Genomic DNA, 15,842 nt, shown 5'->3' with positions numbered 1-15,842 from the left:
AAGATCCTGTGGATAAGAAGCCTGCAGCTTCCACTTCCCAATATAGGAAGAGGAGAGTGATGGTCATTAGAACTTAGAACTATGCTGGGTAAAATTCCATTGTCAGAAATAGTTAAAGAAGAAAGCAGTTCAAGAGTGGTGGGAATTTCTTAAAAGCAAAATACTGAAAGCACAATCACAGATGATTCCTATGAGAAGAAAAAATGGAGAAAGCCTAAAGAAGCCAAATTGGCTCCATAAACAGCTCTCTAAAGACTTGAGAAATAAAAAAGATTCCTTTAGGAAATGGAAGGAGGGCCTTATAACCAAGGATGAATATAAACCAGTAACCAGTGCTTGTAGAGAAAAAGGTAGGAAAACTAATGTTCAGTATGAGCTTAGGCTAGCCAAAGATGCTAAAAATAACAAAAACGCATTCTTTTCTTATGTTAAAAGTAAGAAAAAGAGCAAGGACCTGGTAGGCCCATTGCTGGGACACGAAAGTGAAATTGTAACAGGTGATGAAGAGAAGGCAGAACTGCCCAGTTCCTACATTTCCTCAGTCCTCTCTTCTGAGGGAGAGGGTGCTCAACATAGCAAAAACAGAACATATAATGAGGGTAGGGAGTTGCAACCTAGGATCAGCATAGGGATAGCACATCAACACCTAGTTTCTTTATATGAAACTAAGTCCTCAGGGCCATATGAGCTGCATTTAAGGGTACTAAAAGAGCTTGTGGATGCAATTTCTGAGCCTCTGTCCATTATTATTAAGAATTCTTGGAAAACAGGTGAGGTGCTAGAAGATTGGAGGTGGGCAATTTTTGTCCCCATCTTCAAGAATGGGGAAAAGGAGGATCTGGGTAACTACCGACTCGTCAGCTGGACGTCTATAGCTGGAAAAGTTTTAGAACTTTTAGGAAGGATGGCTGTGATTACTAAGAGCTAGCATGGGTGTTCTGTGTCACCTGATCAAAAGGATAGGGGAGTGTTTGTGCAAAAAGGATCTAGGGGTCTTAGTGGATCATACATTGAACATGAGTCAACAGTGTGATGCATTTGCTAAAAAGGCAAATGCAATTTTGAGCTGTATTAACAGATGATCCAGATGATGTGAAGTGATGGTATCACTTTACTCTGCTCTGGTAAGACCTCACCTGGAATATTGTGTTCAGTTTTGGGCACTGCATTTTAAGAAGGATATAGACAAGCTGGAACAGGTCCAGAGGAGGGCAACAAAGATGGTGAGGGGTCTGGACACCAAGACCTATGAAGAAAGGTTGAAGGAGTTGGGCATGTTTCGCTTGGAGAGGAGGTGGCTGAGAGGTGATATGATCACCACATTCAAGTATCTGAAGGGCTGTCATCTAGAGGATTGTGTTGAATTGTTTTCTGTTTCCCCAGAAGATCAGACCAGAACTAACGGGTTGAAATAAAATCAAAAGAGTTTCCAGTTAAACGTTAAAAAGTACTTCCTGCCAGTTAAAGTGGTTCCTCAGTGGAACAGGAGGTGGTGGGATCTCCTTCCTCAGAGTTTTTTAAACAGAGGCTAGATGGCCATCTGACAGCAATACGGATTCTGTGAGTTTGGGGGGGCGGGGGCGCAGTATTTGTGAGTTTCCTGCATTGTGCAAGGGGTTGGACTAGATGACCCTGGAGGTCCTTTCCAACTCTATGATTCTATGATTCTGTTCTATGATTCTATGATCCATTTCTCACCAGCCCACAATGAGTGGGTTCAGTATGACTAGGCGCAACCCCCAAACTGATTAAGCAATTTCACTCCCAGAAATCCAAGAAAGCTGGAGAGAGGGGGACGTGACTTTTGAGGGGGCAGTTCGTCAGGATAGCCTCCTGATAAGAGTTCTCAGTTTCCAGTATTGTTTTCTTTGCTCATTGATCACATGTTCTGTGGCGTGTTCTTTATTTTGGTATTATTTTCCTTGCTCATTAATCATTTATTCTAGTATTTTTTCTTTGCTTATTCATCATACATTTGGTATTATATTCATGCCTTTTGATTCTTTATGACACTTATATCATGTAGTCTTATTTCCATTTTATGTAACCTGCTCATAGATAACTACAAAAAAGGCCTGTTATGGAGAAAAAAATACAACAGGCTCTAGAAAGTGGCTCTGGGCAAGTGCCCCCCCTTGCTGTTTTCCCACCACCCAAGTGAAGGCATTCACTCTTCCCACCTCAAGCAGATTTGATCTCTGCCATCTGGAGAGCAGTTGTAATTCTGAGTGATCTCCAGCCCTCACCTGGAGGTTTGGCAACTGAAATGAGACTCACGGATGGAGATGATAAACAAGAGAAGCAATGCTTCCATGTGGGATGTCCAAAAGATACTCTTAAAGAACTAAATACCAATTACAACCAATTGAAAACATATATCTTAAATCCTAATAGAGCATCGCAAAAGTATACATGCGAAATGTATACTTTTGTGATGCTCTATTAGAATTTTTTCAATTGTTGTAATTGGCATTTATTTAAGAGTATCGTATGGAAGTCACACACGGAAGCATAGCTCACCTGAAGATTAGCAACAGTGGTTCCCCTGTCTGAGGTCCCATCCCTCCTAATTCCCCACCCTCTCCAGGCCCCACCCCTTAAATCTCCAGGAATTTCCTAACCTGGAGTTGGTAGCCCTATCTCCTTCCCTTTACCTGCCCCTTTGACTTCAGGTTTCCATTGCCTTTCTCCTCCCTGCAACCCCTACACAGGAAAAGGACAGTCTTTCTCCACAGTGCGGGGTTGGGGGGGGAGATCAAAGCAGCTTACATAATTCTCCTCTCCCCACATGTGATCTGAACACGAGCGCTGTGAGGCAAGTTAGGCTGGAAATCTGTGACTGGAAGTTAGGCTGGAAATCTGGAATCACCCAGTCAACTTCCACAGCAAGAACCTGTGTCTGGCAGAGCCCACTCTGAAGCTCTAACTCCTGTGCCCTCCTCAAATGCCACCACAAAATCTTCAGGAATGTCTCACCAATCAAGACTGGCCCCCATGAGTTCTGCCTCAGAGACCTTTAGTGATGCCTTTCAGACCAACAGTCTGTCTCTGATAACGTTGTTGGTCTTAAGCACCCTGCTTATCTGTCCACCTTGCAAAGCAGCCATTTTCTCCAGGGGAAGTGATCTCTGCCATCTGGAGATTAGTTGTAATTCTGAGTGATCTCCAGTCCTCACCTGGAGATTGGCAACCATGGTTCCCCAGAAGAAAATTGTCGGTTTGGAGTCTATAGCATTGTATCTGTCTGAGGTCCCAACCCTTCTCAGACTACCCTATCCAGGCTCCACTCTTCAAATCTCCAGGAATTTCTCAACCTGGAATTGGCAACCCTATTTCTTTCTCAGCCAACCATCCTGGGGCAAGGCTAAAGGGGACGAGGGAGAGAGGGAGTGACAGGAAAGACAGTAAAGGTGGGACAGCCATTCCCTCTGAGGAAATGCTCTTGGCGGTGCCAGGCTCCCTGGCTATTTCAGCAACTTTCAGAGGCTGCATGTGCTGGGAGCATTGATAGGGTGGCAGAGATCTGTTGCTGGCGGTGGCCGTGATGCCTTTGGTAGAGTGGCAGACCTTTCTGAGGCCTATTGACAGAGAAGACAGAGAGACGCATCAGAGATGTGTCTCTCTCTGAGGTAAGACTGTTTTGGGAATTTGTTCAACATTCCTGGGATGGCAGGGCCAGGGGAGTCAGCTAATGGGAGGCCAGAAACAGTGGCAGATGCTTCATTAGCCAATAGTTGATACCCCACATCCAACCAATGAGTTGGAATTTGCCACCATGAAAGTGGAATTATATATAAAAGATAATTCACTGTAGTTGGATATTATTCTCTCAACACTGCTAAAACGTGGGGGGGGGGGGGGGGGACCCAGTGGGAACGAACCATTTTGTGTGTTAACTCAATGAAATGTGTTTATCTAGTCTCCCAGGAAATGGGCTTAGACAGTACCACCAGAGACTGCACCCGTTTGTAGTTAATATAACTAGATATAAGTTATATTAATATATAAGTAGATATAAATAATGCTAGGCTTGGGAATCTTTTTAAAAGTGTTAAAATGCACTTTCTGGGGGTATAGTGTAGATTACTGGGGAAGGCAATGGAAAACTACCCCATAAAAACACCTGCCGTGAAAACGTTTTGATGCGACGTCACCCCAGAGTTGGAAACGACTGCTGCTTGCATCCCTCCCCAAACTGTTGAAAAGAACTGGTGCTTGCACCCCTCCCCAAACTGTACCTTTTTTAAAGTGCGTGAAAGACTAAACATGCAATAATAATGAATCATAGAATCATAGAGTTGGAAGGGACCTCTAGGGTCATCTAGTCCAATCCCCTGCACAATGCAGGAAACTCACAAACACCTCCCCCTAAATTCACAGGATCTTCATTGCTGTCAGATGGCCATCTAGCCTCTGTTTAAAAACCTCCAAGGAAGGAGAGCCCACCACCTCCCGAGGAAGCCTATTCCACTGAGGAACTGCTCTAATGGTCAGGAAGTTCTTCCTAATGTTGAGACAGAAACTCTTTTGATTTAATTTCAACTCATTGGTTTTGGTCCTACCTTCCGGGGCCACAGAAAACAATTCCACACCATCCTCTAGATGACAGCCCTTCAAGTACTTGAAGATGGTGATCATATCACCTCTCAGCCACCTCCTCTCCAGGCACTAATTCTGCAACCTCTCAGCCACCTCTTCTCCAAGCTAAACATCCCCAGCTCCTTCAACCTTTCCTCATAGGACTTGGTCTCCAGACCCCTCACCATCTTCGTCACCCTCCTCTGGACCCGTTCCAGCTTGTCTATATCCTTCTTAAAATGTGGTGCCCCAAACTGAACACAATACTCCAGGGAGGTCTTACCAGAGCAAAGTGATACCATCACATCACGTGATCTGGACACTATACTTCTGTTGATACAGCCCAAAATTGCATTTGCCTTTTTAGCCTTGTCGCATCACACTGTTGACTCATGTTCAGCGTATCATCCACGAAGACCCCTAGATCCTTTTCGCACATACTACTGCTAGGACAAGTTTCCCCCATCCTATAACCATGCATTGGATTTTTCCTACCTAAATACAGAACTTTATATTTATTCCTGTTAAAATTCATTTTATTTATTTTAGTCCAGTTTTCCAGCCTGTTAAGGTCATCTGTATCCTGTTTCTGTCTTCTTCTGTGTTTGCAACCCCTCCAAATTTAGTATCATCGGCAAATTTAATAAGCATTCCCTCTATTCCTTCATCCAAATCATTGATAAAGATGTTGAACAAAACAGGTCTCAGGACAGATCTTTGAGGCACTCCACTTGTCACTCCTCTCCAAGAGGATGAGGAACCATTCACAAGCACTCTTTGGGTGTGATCTGTCAACCAGTTACAGATCCACCTAACGGTAATAGGAGCCAAACTACAAAAGGAGATTGAGGAAGAATCGCACTGCTGCAGCACCAACCCTAAATCAGACTTTTCCCTGCAGCCGCTGTGGCCGGACCTGCCTGTCCCGCATTGGTCTTGTCAGCCACCAGCGAGCCTGCAGCAAACGTGGACTATTGCACCCTTCTTGAATCTTCGTTCGCGAAGCCAAGCCGAGAGAGAGAGAGACATTTTACCAACTTGTCAACAGGGATAGTATGTGGAACCTTATCAAAAGCCTTACTGAAATCAAGATAAACGATGTCTAGAGCATTCCCCTGATCCAGCAAGGTAGTCACTTTCTCAAAAAATGTGATCAGGTTAGTCTGACATGACTTGTTCTTGAGAAACCCATGGTTTGGAGCATCTATAAATATTAATTTAGTTTTGATAAATATTAATCTATAAATATTAATTTAGTTTATGTCAGTTCTGGCAAGGATGACCTTGCTAAGTGTTTGCTGCTGATCTTTCAATAAGATCTTTTCCTGATTCATCAGAGAAGCCTCTTTGAATGATACTGAGCTAAACCTCATGGGTAGGTGGGATGAACAAAAGGGTGATTGGTCCCATCAAACTTCATGCAGACTGCTGAAGCCAGGCCTCTGACTTCCTAGTCTCTAGTTTCATCCCACTCTGTCTCCAATAAGAGAGAATATGTGAATTATTTTGAATAGTGGTACGAAAGGTTGTTTAAGATATTTCTTTGTTGTTTCATTAGAGTTCTGCGGAGTTGTTTTCTGTTGCCCAGAACCAATGGGTTGAAATTAAATCAGAAGAGTTTCTGGATAAACATTAGGAAGAACAGTTCCTCAGTGGAATGGAGGTGGTGGGCTCTCCTTCCTTGGAGGTTTTTAATCAAAGGCTAGATGGCCATCTGACAGCAATGAAGATCCTGTGAATTAGGCAGATCATGAAAAGGAGGGCAGGAGGGATTACATCTGTGCTTAGATCTTGTGGCCCTTTCTTACACGCCCAGGGAAATGCTGATTGCCACTTTGGGGTCAGGCAGCGATTTTTCTCCAGGCCAGCTTGGCAAGGGATCCTAGAGAGGGGTTTGGGTTTTTTGGCCATCTTCTGGGCATTGAGCAGGTGTCATTGTGTGTGTGTGGGGGAGGAGGTATTTGAGAAGTTCCTGCATTGTGCAGGGGGTTGGCCTAGATGACCCTAGAGGTCCCTTCCAACTCTATGATTCATAAGGTTGCAAACTTCCAAGGGGGGGGGGGTTGGAGTTCTTCCCAAATTATAACTGATCTCCAGACTAGAGATCAGTACCTCTGGAGGAAAAAAGGGACAGTCTGGTACAATTCCCCCCCCCTCCGGGAACTCTCTCCCCTCCTCAAACTGTGCCCTCCCCAGGCCCCACCCCAAATCTCTAGAGAGTTCCCAACCCAGAGCTGGCAGCTCCATCTGCTTGAGGCTGCCCTCAACTAAAAGAAGAAGTGAAGCAGCATCGGTCTTGCTCTCAGTCCAATATCAACTGGCCATGACTTGAATGGCCTGGCTACTCAAGAGCCAGCCTGCCACACTGGGAGAGGGAGCCCTGGGCTCAGAGCCTCACTCGGCCATGGAAGCTTCCTGGGACAGCAGCCTTGGGACAGCCACACATTCTCAGCCTCCGCTTGTGAGGATGAAGTGGAGGAGAGGCGAAGTGGGGGTCCCAGATGGGGAGAAAGGGGGGGTATAAATGAATTAAATAAATAAATACTCACTTGCTTAAACTTCTGGTAAATCACACCAAATTTGAATGTGGCATTGACCTCATGTTCGTCATAGGAAATGATCATCTGAGAGGCCTACAACAAAACAAACATTTAGTGTATATTTTTTGCCTCCAAGATACTTTTGCCATAAAATGCTACCATTTGAACTTTATTTTTATGGCATTTTTCCCCCTTCCATCATGGAATCTGAGGCAGTGTATAAAAGGGCCTAGTTTTCCTGTGGAAATCCATACTTTTGGCTGAATGTCATGGCCTTCCTTTCCATCTCATGGCCCCACTTGCTCCTTCCCTCTTTTCCTCACCTTCTCATCCCATTATACTGCCCTCCCCTGTAGCCAGTGGTTCAGAGGTCCACTTCCAATCACCATAGACAATATTGAGCTATGGACCAATAGGATGGCACCTCCTGTTAAATGAATGATCTCAGCCTTTTCCTCAGCCAAAGACACTGGAGAGCTTCTGCCAGTCACAGGGGTCTCACTCAGTATAAGATAAATTCTTGTTGATTGTCCTTCTTAGTGCATCAAAATGGCTGCCTGGGTTCGAAACTGACGGTATAAATGAAGGAATCAGCAGGACTAAAAGCATTCAGCAACTCCATGCTCCACATCTCCTGTGCAGCCAACATCAGATGCCAAAGGCAGGTTTGATCGAAGAGGCCACTTTGGACATCACAAAGGCTTGTGCCGGTTGACATTCCAAACACCCAACAGCTTCCTTCAGACAACCATCCCAGGGCAGCCAAAGGAATCAGTGCTCTGTTTATTCCTTGCAAAGGACTCCTTGGTAACCCTCTGCCTGCAGTGGGTTTATTTGGGCTGGAGTTTCATTTCTCGCTCTTTCCTTTTTCTTGAGAGCGAGAGGGGCCACATCACAACAAAAGGGACCGTTCTTGGGTAGAATTGCACGGGTGTGCCCTGCACCCAGGACCGGCTCTGCCACTAGGCAAACTAGGCGATTGCCTAAGGTGCCGACCTTCTGGGGGTGCCAAATTGGGTGCCCTCATGTGACTCGGTAACATTATCGGTGAAGGGGGGGGGTGCCAGAAGCTAGCCTTGCCTAGGGGGCAGACAGTCTAGGGCCAGCCCTGCAGGCTGCACCTGGCAGATGCTGTTTCTCTTCCTGCAACAGCTTTTGAAACTCCAGCCAAACCTTGGTGGAGCTTCTTCTTTCATTTTGGGGAGCTGCTCTGTTACAGTGGTGGTTGTGGGGTTTGCTAGTGTGTTCTGCGGCCCAAGTATCAGTAAAACTTGTGAGATGCATCATACACAGAAAGACACACACACACTCGCATATTGTGGTGCCACAGAACGCATGCTGATCATGAGTCAAAAAAGAAAAAAAAAACCCTGTTTTTGTTTCTGAAATGACATCAGTGGACCACATTTCATCTGAATGGAGGGAGGTGTCCAGTGTGGTGACACAGGGTTTGGTTCTGGGTCCACTACTTTTCAATATTTTTACCAATGATCTGGATGAGGGTGTGGAGGGGCTACTCATTAAATTTGCCAATGACACCAAATTGGGAGGAGCAGCAAATACACCAGAAGAGATAGAATTCAGTGATATCTGAACATGCTGGAAAACTGGGAAATATGTAATTTATTAAAGATATGTGCCAAGTTCTACATCTGGGTAACAAAAATTAGGAAGACACAACCTGAATGGGGGGTTCACTTCTAGGTTGCAGTGCCTATGAACAAGGTCTTGGGGTACAGATTGACCGTAAGTTAAATATGAGCAGCCAATGTGATGCAGTGACAAAAAAGTCTAACACCATCTTGGGATGTATCGACAGAGGCATAACATCCATAATCACAAGATGTCCTAGTTCTGCTGTACTCTGCATTGGTCAGGCTGCTCCTGGAGTCTTGTGTGCATTTCTGAAGGCCTCACGTCAAGAAGGACATGGAGAGAATGGAGCGGGTGCAGAGGAGACCTACGAGGGGCCTGGAGGCCAAGAAGCCCTAGGAAGAAAGGCTGAGGGACTTGGGAATGTTCAGTCTGTTGAAGAGGAGGTTGAGGGGGAACATGAAGAAGATGATATTGGATTTATATCCCGCCCTACACTCCGAAGAGACTCAGAGCGGCTCACAATCTCCTTTACCTTTCTCCCCCACAACAGACACCCTGTGAAGTGGGTGGGCTGAGAGAGCTCTGACAGAAGCTGCTCTTTCAAGGACAACCTCTGCCAGAGCTATGGCTGACCCAAGGCCATGCTAGCAGCTGCAAGTGGAGGAGTGGGGAATCAAACCCGGTTCTCCCAGATAAGAGTCCACACACTTAACCACTACACCAAACTGGCTCTCTTTGAGTTTGCTCTCTATGAGTATTTGAAGGGCTGTCCCTTAGAGGAGGGCAAGGAGCTGTTCCTCTTGGCAGCAGAGGAGTGGACTCACAATAATGGGTTTAAATTAAAGGCAGGAAGGTACTGGTTGGATATTAGGAAAACCTTTTTTACAGCAAGAGTTGTTCAACAGTGGAATCAGCTACTAAGGGAGGTGGTGAGTTCCCCCTCACTGGCAGTCTTTAAGCAGTAGCTGGATGAATACTTGACACGGATGCTCTAGGATGCTCCTGCATTGAGCAGGGGGGTGGACCAGATGGCCTGAATGGCCCCTTCCAACTCTCTGATTCTATACAATGAGAATTCATATTCTCTTAGGAATAAAGTTTGAACATTCTATCTAGTGGGATTTTTATCCCACCTTGTTATCCTCACAACAGCCCTGTGAAGGAGCTGAGGATGAGAGAGGGACTGGTCCACACAGAGCTTCACAGCTCCAGGAGGGTCCACACTTGGATTTCCTGGCCCAATATTCTCACCACACCACACTAGGCTACCACTCTAGTCCAACCCAAATGCTTTCCTAAGCAATAACAAATAAAAAATCCTGATATCCACTTGGACCACTGGGAGTTCTCCTTGATCCATGCATGTTTGCTGTGAAGGAAATCCCACTGGCTTTCCCACTTTCTGTTGCTTCCTGCAGAGCACAGACCCCTCCCACCATGGCCTTTGTAAGCACAGGTCTCACAATCCCCAGCAAAATGGTTGGTGCTTGAAGGGACCCTGCCTTCCTCTTTCACCAGCAGAAAAGCTGACTGGATCTAAGCCATTGTGTTCAATGGGCTTCCTCTTAAGCAAATGTGCATTAAATTACTGAAATATATGCCAGGATTCCCAATGTATCCTGTGAAGCCACCCGCCCCCCCTCCCGCCGCGTGAAGTGATGAGCAGAAAGCCTTCTAGGGACAGGGAACACGGCAGAGCTGGAGCTCCAGAGGGGGCCAGCCGAAGAGGGACCAGAAGAATCCCAGGGCTAGACTCCATGCTTGGGGCAGGGGAGGCAAACAAGTGCTCTTCACGGGCATCCTTCCCAGGCGGAACCCCCAGCTACTTTGGAGCAGGGCTGGCCCAGCCAAGGTGATGCGATGTGTGGAGCCTCCTCTGCTGGCTTGGCCTTAACAGCTGTGGACTCTGGTCTTCTCTAGTGGCCATGATGGAACTTGGACAGCTTTTGACAAGCTCCTCTGTTTTCATTGTCACATTGTTCAGTGCTAATACCCACTGATTAAGATATGCATTCTAGGCTTCTCTGCTGATTGGGAATGTGTGTGTGCATGCGCGCACACGTGCCAAAGTCAAAGATTTTTGTTCTGCTGTGAAGCCAGTCCTGCATCTCCTCATTTGGCATGCTCTTACCTTGGGGTACAGCACAGGGCTAAACTTTAGTCCAGTTGCATCATCACAGAAGGCCTGTCCAGAAACAGAAGAGAATCATGAACAAGAAAGCAGGAGACGGAGCAGGAAGGAGAGCTTCTCTCTCCAGAGGTCTCCACCAGCCTCCCTGGGCTCTCAGGAAGTCTTTCTGTGCCCACTTTCCTCCTTGAAAAAGCAGCTCTGCACCACCATGTCCTTCAGAGCATGTCCTTGCTAACTCGTCCTGGATGGGATGTGCCGCAGAATGTTCGCGCCCACAGCACTGAGGAGTGGCCAACAGACATGTCCAGCTGGGCATAGACTCTAAGCCACCTTCGGCTGCTTTTGCTCCCACTCTGACTTGCTTGTGCAAAAGTTTGCACATTCACCTATCTACCAGTCATGGTTCCCCCTCATGGGACAGAACTGGAGAGAAAGAAATTTTGGAAAAACTAGCTCCGCTTGCTCAGCAGCAGTATCAGCCACAGGCAAACCTGCTGAAGCCCAATATGACATTCTATGAGGCTGGAGAGGGAGGGTGATTGAAAAGAGGGATTCCTCATCACACTGGTTTTGCAGGTTTGAGGATTTGTCTAAAAAAAAATAAAAGAAATGTACTACATTTTAACCCAGAGATGTCAAACGTGCAGTCCGAGGGCCGGATCAGGCCCCCAGAGGGCTCATATCATGCCTGCAAACACCTCACTGCCATCTGTTTCCTTCTCTTTCCCTTGCTTCCTTCTGCATCACAGCTTGCTTTGCCAGGCTTGCTCAATTGCACATTTTCTCCATTGGCTGACAAGCACATGAAGCAACTTATGTACAAAAGCTCAAAAAGCCCAGCCATTTCGTGTTTTCCCCTGGGTCTTAGGCTCAAAGCATTGACCATCAGATTTCTGTAGACAAAATTAGGTTTGCAACTTACACACACACACACGTGAACAACATACTCAAGATTGCTACATCACAGACATTGTTTCCAGATTTTGATGCAATAATTCAGAGCAAGAGATGTCAGTTATCAGAGACTGTTAAATAAACAAAATATTGCAAGAGTTCTAATCTTGTAAGCATATTTTATTTTACTTTTTTAAAAAAAATCTTTAATTGTATTTGTCTGCGTCCTTTATATATACCTGGAGATATAATTTTTATGACACACGCTGGCCCTCTTAACAAATGTGTTTGGCACTCTTGTTTTAACCCACTTGTTCCAAAGAGCTCAGCAGGGTGTGTGTAGTTCTCTGTTCTTCCATTTTCTCCTGCTCACAACAACCCTGCAAGGTAGACCAAGCTGGCCCACAATAATCACCCAAGTGAATTTCATGAGAAGCAGGAATTTGACTCTGGGTCTCCTCAGGCCTTTTCAGTGACTATTACTCCAAGTCCTATTACACCACAGCAGCTCACAATAATAAAGACAGTTAATATTCTCCAGTCAAAGGCTTTCTATAATCCCCCCCTAAAATGGAAGATGTTGTAGGAAGTTCTTAGCCTCATGTGTTCCACTGCCAGGTTTCACCGGACATTTGGACAGAAAGGCTAGAGAAGTGCGGGTTGGCTGGCTCTGGTGGGTAATCAGATAAGCAATGGAAGAAGCAGCAAACTGAGTGTGTGCTGCTGTCCGAAGTGGCATTGCTGGCATCATCAGAAAGGATCAGTCATAAACTCAATTTCCTTCCTGTCCAGGATTTCTCCAGCTGCAATTGTGCTGACTTGGCTACTGGCCAGGGCAAGCATTACCAGCCTTGGCCCAAATCCCTGGCTCTGTTGAAAGGACAGATGAAAATATGTCCTGTTCTTCCCTGAGTGACCCTAATCCCAGAACCCTTTTCAGACATCCCTGCTATGTGTACAAGAAACCTGTCAGTCACATGTAGACCCTCCCAATAACTGCTTGATGACTGCCCTGTCTGACAAGTGGATGTCAGGTGGATGTTTTGCATGTGCATAAGGCTTCGGTATGTGCAAGTCTATCACTAGATTTTTCAGTGTTCTTGTTTGCCCACACCAGAGCTGTCCATGCAGGCACTATATACACATCCCCCTGTTCCAGAGGTCCCCAGCATGGTTCCTACTGACCCCTTGCCTGGTGCCTCCCAGTGTTCTTAGAAAGTGTGTTTGGGGGGGGGGGGGTCAACAGCACTTCTGATTGGCCACTGGAAATCTCTCTGCCAGATGAGTGTTTCTTAGTGGTGTGTGCACTGGAGGAGAGGTCTTTCTGAAAAGCCCTGAATTGTGGGGCCTCAGAGGGTTCAATTCTCTCCCTGATGTTATTCAAAAAAACACACCCTTTCTTGCCGAGATCATCAGGCGGTTTGGGATTGGGTGCCATCAAGATGCTGACGACACTCAGCTCTTCAATCTGCTGGATGAGCAACTGGCGGCAGAGCTCTCCGCATTCTCCCAGCACCTGCATGTGGTAGTCTAATGGATAAGGGAGAGGTGGCTAAAGCTGCATCCATCCAAGGTGGAGGTCATGCATCTGGGAAAGACTGAGAGGCTAGCTGTAAGTGGCTATAAACTCCACAGTGTAGGTAGATTCTGCACTACTATGGTAGCACAGTCATTGTTTTTACCTACACCAGGCCTGCCAGCTGGCTCATCTGTCTGAACCAGAAGTTGCCACATTGATCTATGAAACAGTCACCTCCAGATTGGATAACTGCAATTTGCTCTGGGTAGGGCAACCATTGAAAATGCTTTGGAAACTGCAGGTGGTCCAGAATGCAGCTGCCAGATTGCTGACTGGAACATCATGGTTAGTTCATAGAACAAAGTTGGAGTCCAGAAGCACCTTTAAGACCAACAGAGTTTTATTCAGACTGTAAGTGTGCATGCACACTTCCTCAGACAATGAAATGGCAGTAAACATGTCAGAATTGGAGAATGATGGTGAGAGCAGTGCCCCATATAGCTGGTGGGCAGTGGTTAAGTATGTGAAGTAGTACAAAGTTAGAATCCAATGGCAAAATACTGAAATTAACAAATTGAAAGAACACCAAGTTTGGTCTGGGTAGCATTTGTGTGGGACTACAACAAAGGCAGTAAACATGTCAGAATTGGAGAATGATGGTGAGAGTACAAGGTAATACAAAGTAATAAATGCAGAGTCTGCTAATTGCTCTATTGCTCCTCAACCCTGGGTTAAACTGAGAACATGTTTCTCTCAGAGGTGTTCCTTCCCACCTAATTTACTTTTTAATATATAGCATACCTTAAAAACATTATTCCAATTTGCCAATACAAAAAAGAATACATTAGAATATAGAATCATAGTGTTGAAAGAGACCTCTAGGGTCATCTAGTCCAACCCCCAGCACAGTGCAGGAAACTCACAAACACCTCCCCCTAAATTCACAGGATCTTCATTGCTGTCAGATGGCCATCTAGCCTCTGATTAAAAACCTCCAAGGAAGAAGAGCCCACCACCTCCTGAGGAAGCCTATTCCAATGGTCAGGAAGTTCTTCCTAATGTTGAGCCGGAAACTCTTTTGATTTAATTTCAACCCATTGGTTCTGGTCCTAGCTTCTGGGGCAATGGAAAACAATTCCACACCATCCTAGATGACAGCCATTCAAGTACTTGAAGATGGTGATCATATCACCTCTCAGCTGCCTCCTCTCCAGGCTAAACATCCTCAGCTCCTTCAATCAATCAATCAATCAATCAATCAATCAATCAATCATTTTATTTATATCCCGCCCTCCCCACCGAAGCAGGCTCAGGGCAGCTAACAACATCAAATCAACTACAGTAAATTATACAATAAATATTTAAAAGCAATAACTAAATTACTAAAATTAACATTCTGGTGCTATTTCAACAGATGGTGAAAGTCACCTAGGCAGGTCCCTCTATCTTTTTAATAGGTGAAGGCCATCCCAAAGAGGATGGTCTTGCAGGCCCTGCGAAACTGTTCAAAGTCCCGCAGGGCCCGCACTTCTTTCGGGAGCTGGTTCCATAGGTGTGGAGCTACAATAGAGAAGGCCCACATACGAGTGCTCTGTAGTTTTGCCTCCTTCAGCCCGGGGATGGTCAGTTGGTTCTTCCCTGCTGACCTCAGTGCTCTTTGGGGTTCATATGGGGAAAGACGGTCCCTCAGGTAGGCGGTCCTCAGCCATATAGGGCTTTAAAGGTAATAACCAGCACTTTGTAACGAATCCGGTATGTAACTGGCAACCAGTGCAGTCCGCGCAGCCCTGGCTGTATGTGCTCCCATTTTGGGAGCCCCAATAATAGCCTAGCCGCCGCGTTCTGCACCAGCTGCAGCTTCCAGGTTCGGCACAGAAGCAGCCCCATGTAGAGGGCATTACAGTAATCCAATCTCGAGGTGACCGTTGCATGAATCACTGTTGCTAGGTCCTGACGCTCTAGGAAGGGGGCCAACTGCCTTGCCTGCCTTAGGTGAAAAAAGGCTGACTTAGCAGTGGCTGCTATCTGGGCCTCCATTGATAGTGAAGGCTCCAGTAGAACTCCCAAGCTCTTGACCTGGTGCGCCACTTTCAGCGGTGCCCCGTCAAAAACTGGGAGAGGCATTTCCCTTGCCAAAGCGCCCTGACCCATGCAAAGGACTTCAGTCTTTGCTGGATTCAGCTTCAACCCACTCAGCCTTAGCCAAGTTGCCACGGCCTGCAGTGCCAGGTCCAAATTCCCTGGGACGCAGTCAGATTGGCCATCCATTAGCAGATAGAGCTGGGTGTCACCCAAGCATATTGGTGACACCCAAGCCCATGCCTCCGGGCAATCTGGGCAAGGGGGCGCATATAGATATTAAATAGCATTGGTGAGAGAACTGCTCCCTGTGAGGCACCCCACAATCTAGTGTGCACCTCTGGGACAGCTCACCCCCCGATTGCCACCCTTTGTCCCCAACCCTCGAGGAAGGAGGAGAACCAATGTAAAGCCGACCCCCTAACCCTACGTCGGTGAGGCGGCGGGCCAGTAGCCGATGGTCGACCGTGTCGAACGCAGCTGACAGATCTAACAGCATCAGCAC

General features: G+C 46.4%; 1 protein-coding gene across 1 annotated transcript in view; it reads right to left on the bottom strand.

The window, feature by feature from the left end:
- The window catches only part of RAP1GAP2 (RAP1 GTPase activating protein 2), a 382,570-nt gene that overhangs the window by 103,472 nt on the left and 263,256 nt on the right, over window positions 1-15,842 (bottom strand). Inside the window, exons 9-10 of the mRNA XM_060259483.1 lie at window positions 10,846-10,899; window positions 7,128-7,211 (exon numbers count right to left, since the gene is read on the bottom strand). Of these exons, the coding sequence (XP_060115466.1) occupies window positions 7,128-7,211; window positions 10,846-10,899 (138 nt within the window). The remainder of the gene's footprint in view (window positions 1-7,127; window positions 7,212-10,845; window positions 10,900-15,842) is intronic.

The sequence above is a fragment of the Heteronotia binoei genome, chromosome 18 (assembly GCF_032191835.1).
Source record: "Heteronotia binoei isolate CCM8104 ecotype False Entrance Well chromosome 18, APGP_CSIRO_Hbin_v1, whole genome shotgun sequence".
Classification (NCBI taxonomy): domain Eukaryota; kingdom Metazoa; phylum Chordata; class Lepidosauria; order Squamata; family Gekkonidae; genus Heteronotia; species Heteronotia binoei.
The sequence above is the reverse complement of the archived record's forward strand: the minus strand, read 5'-3'. Positions and strand labels throughout refer to the sequence as shown.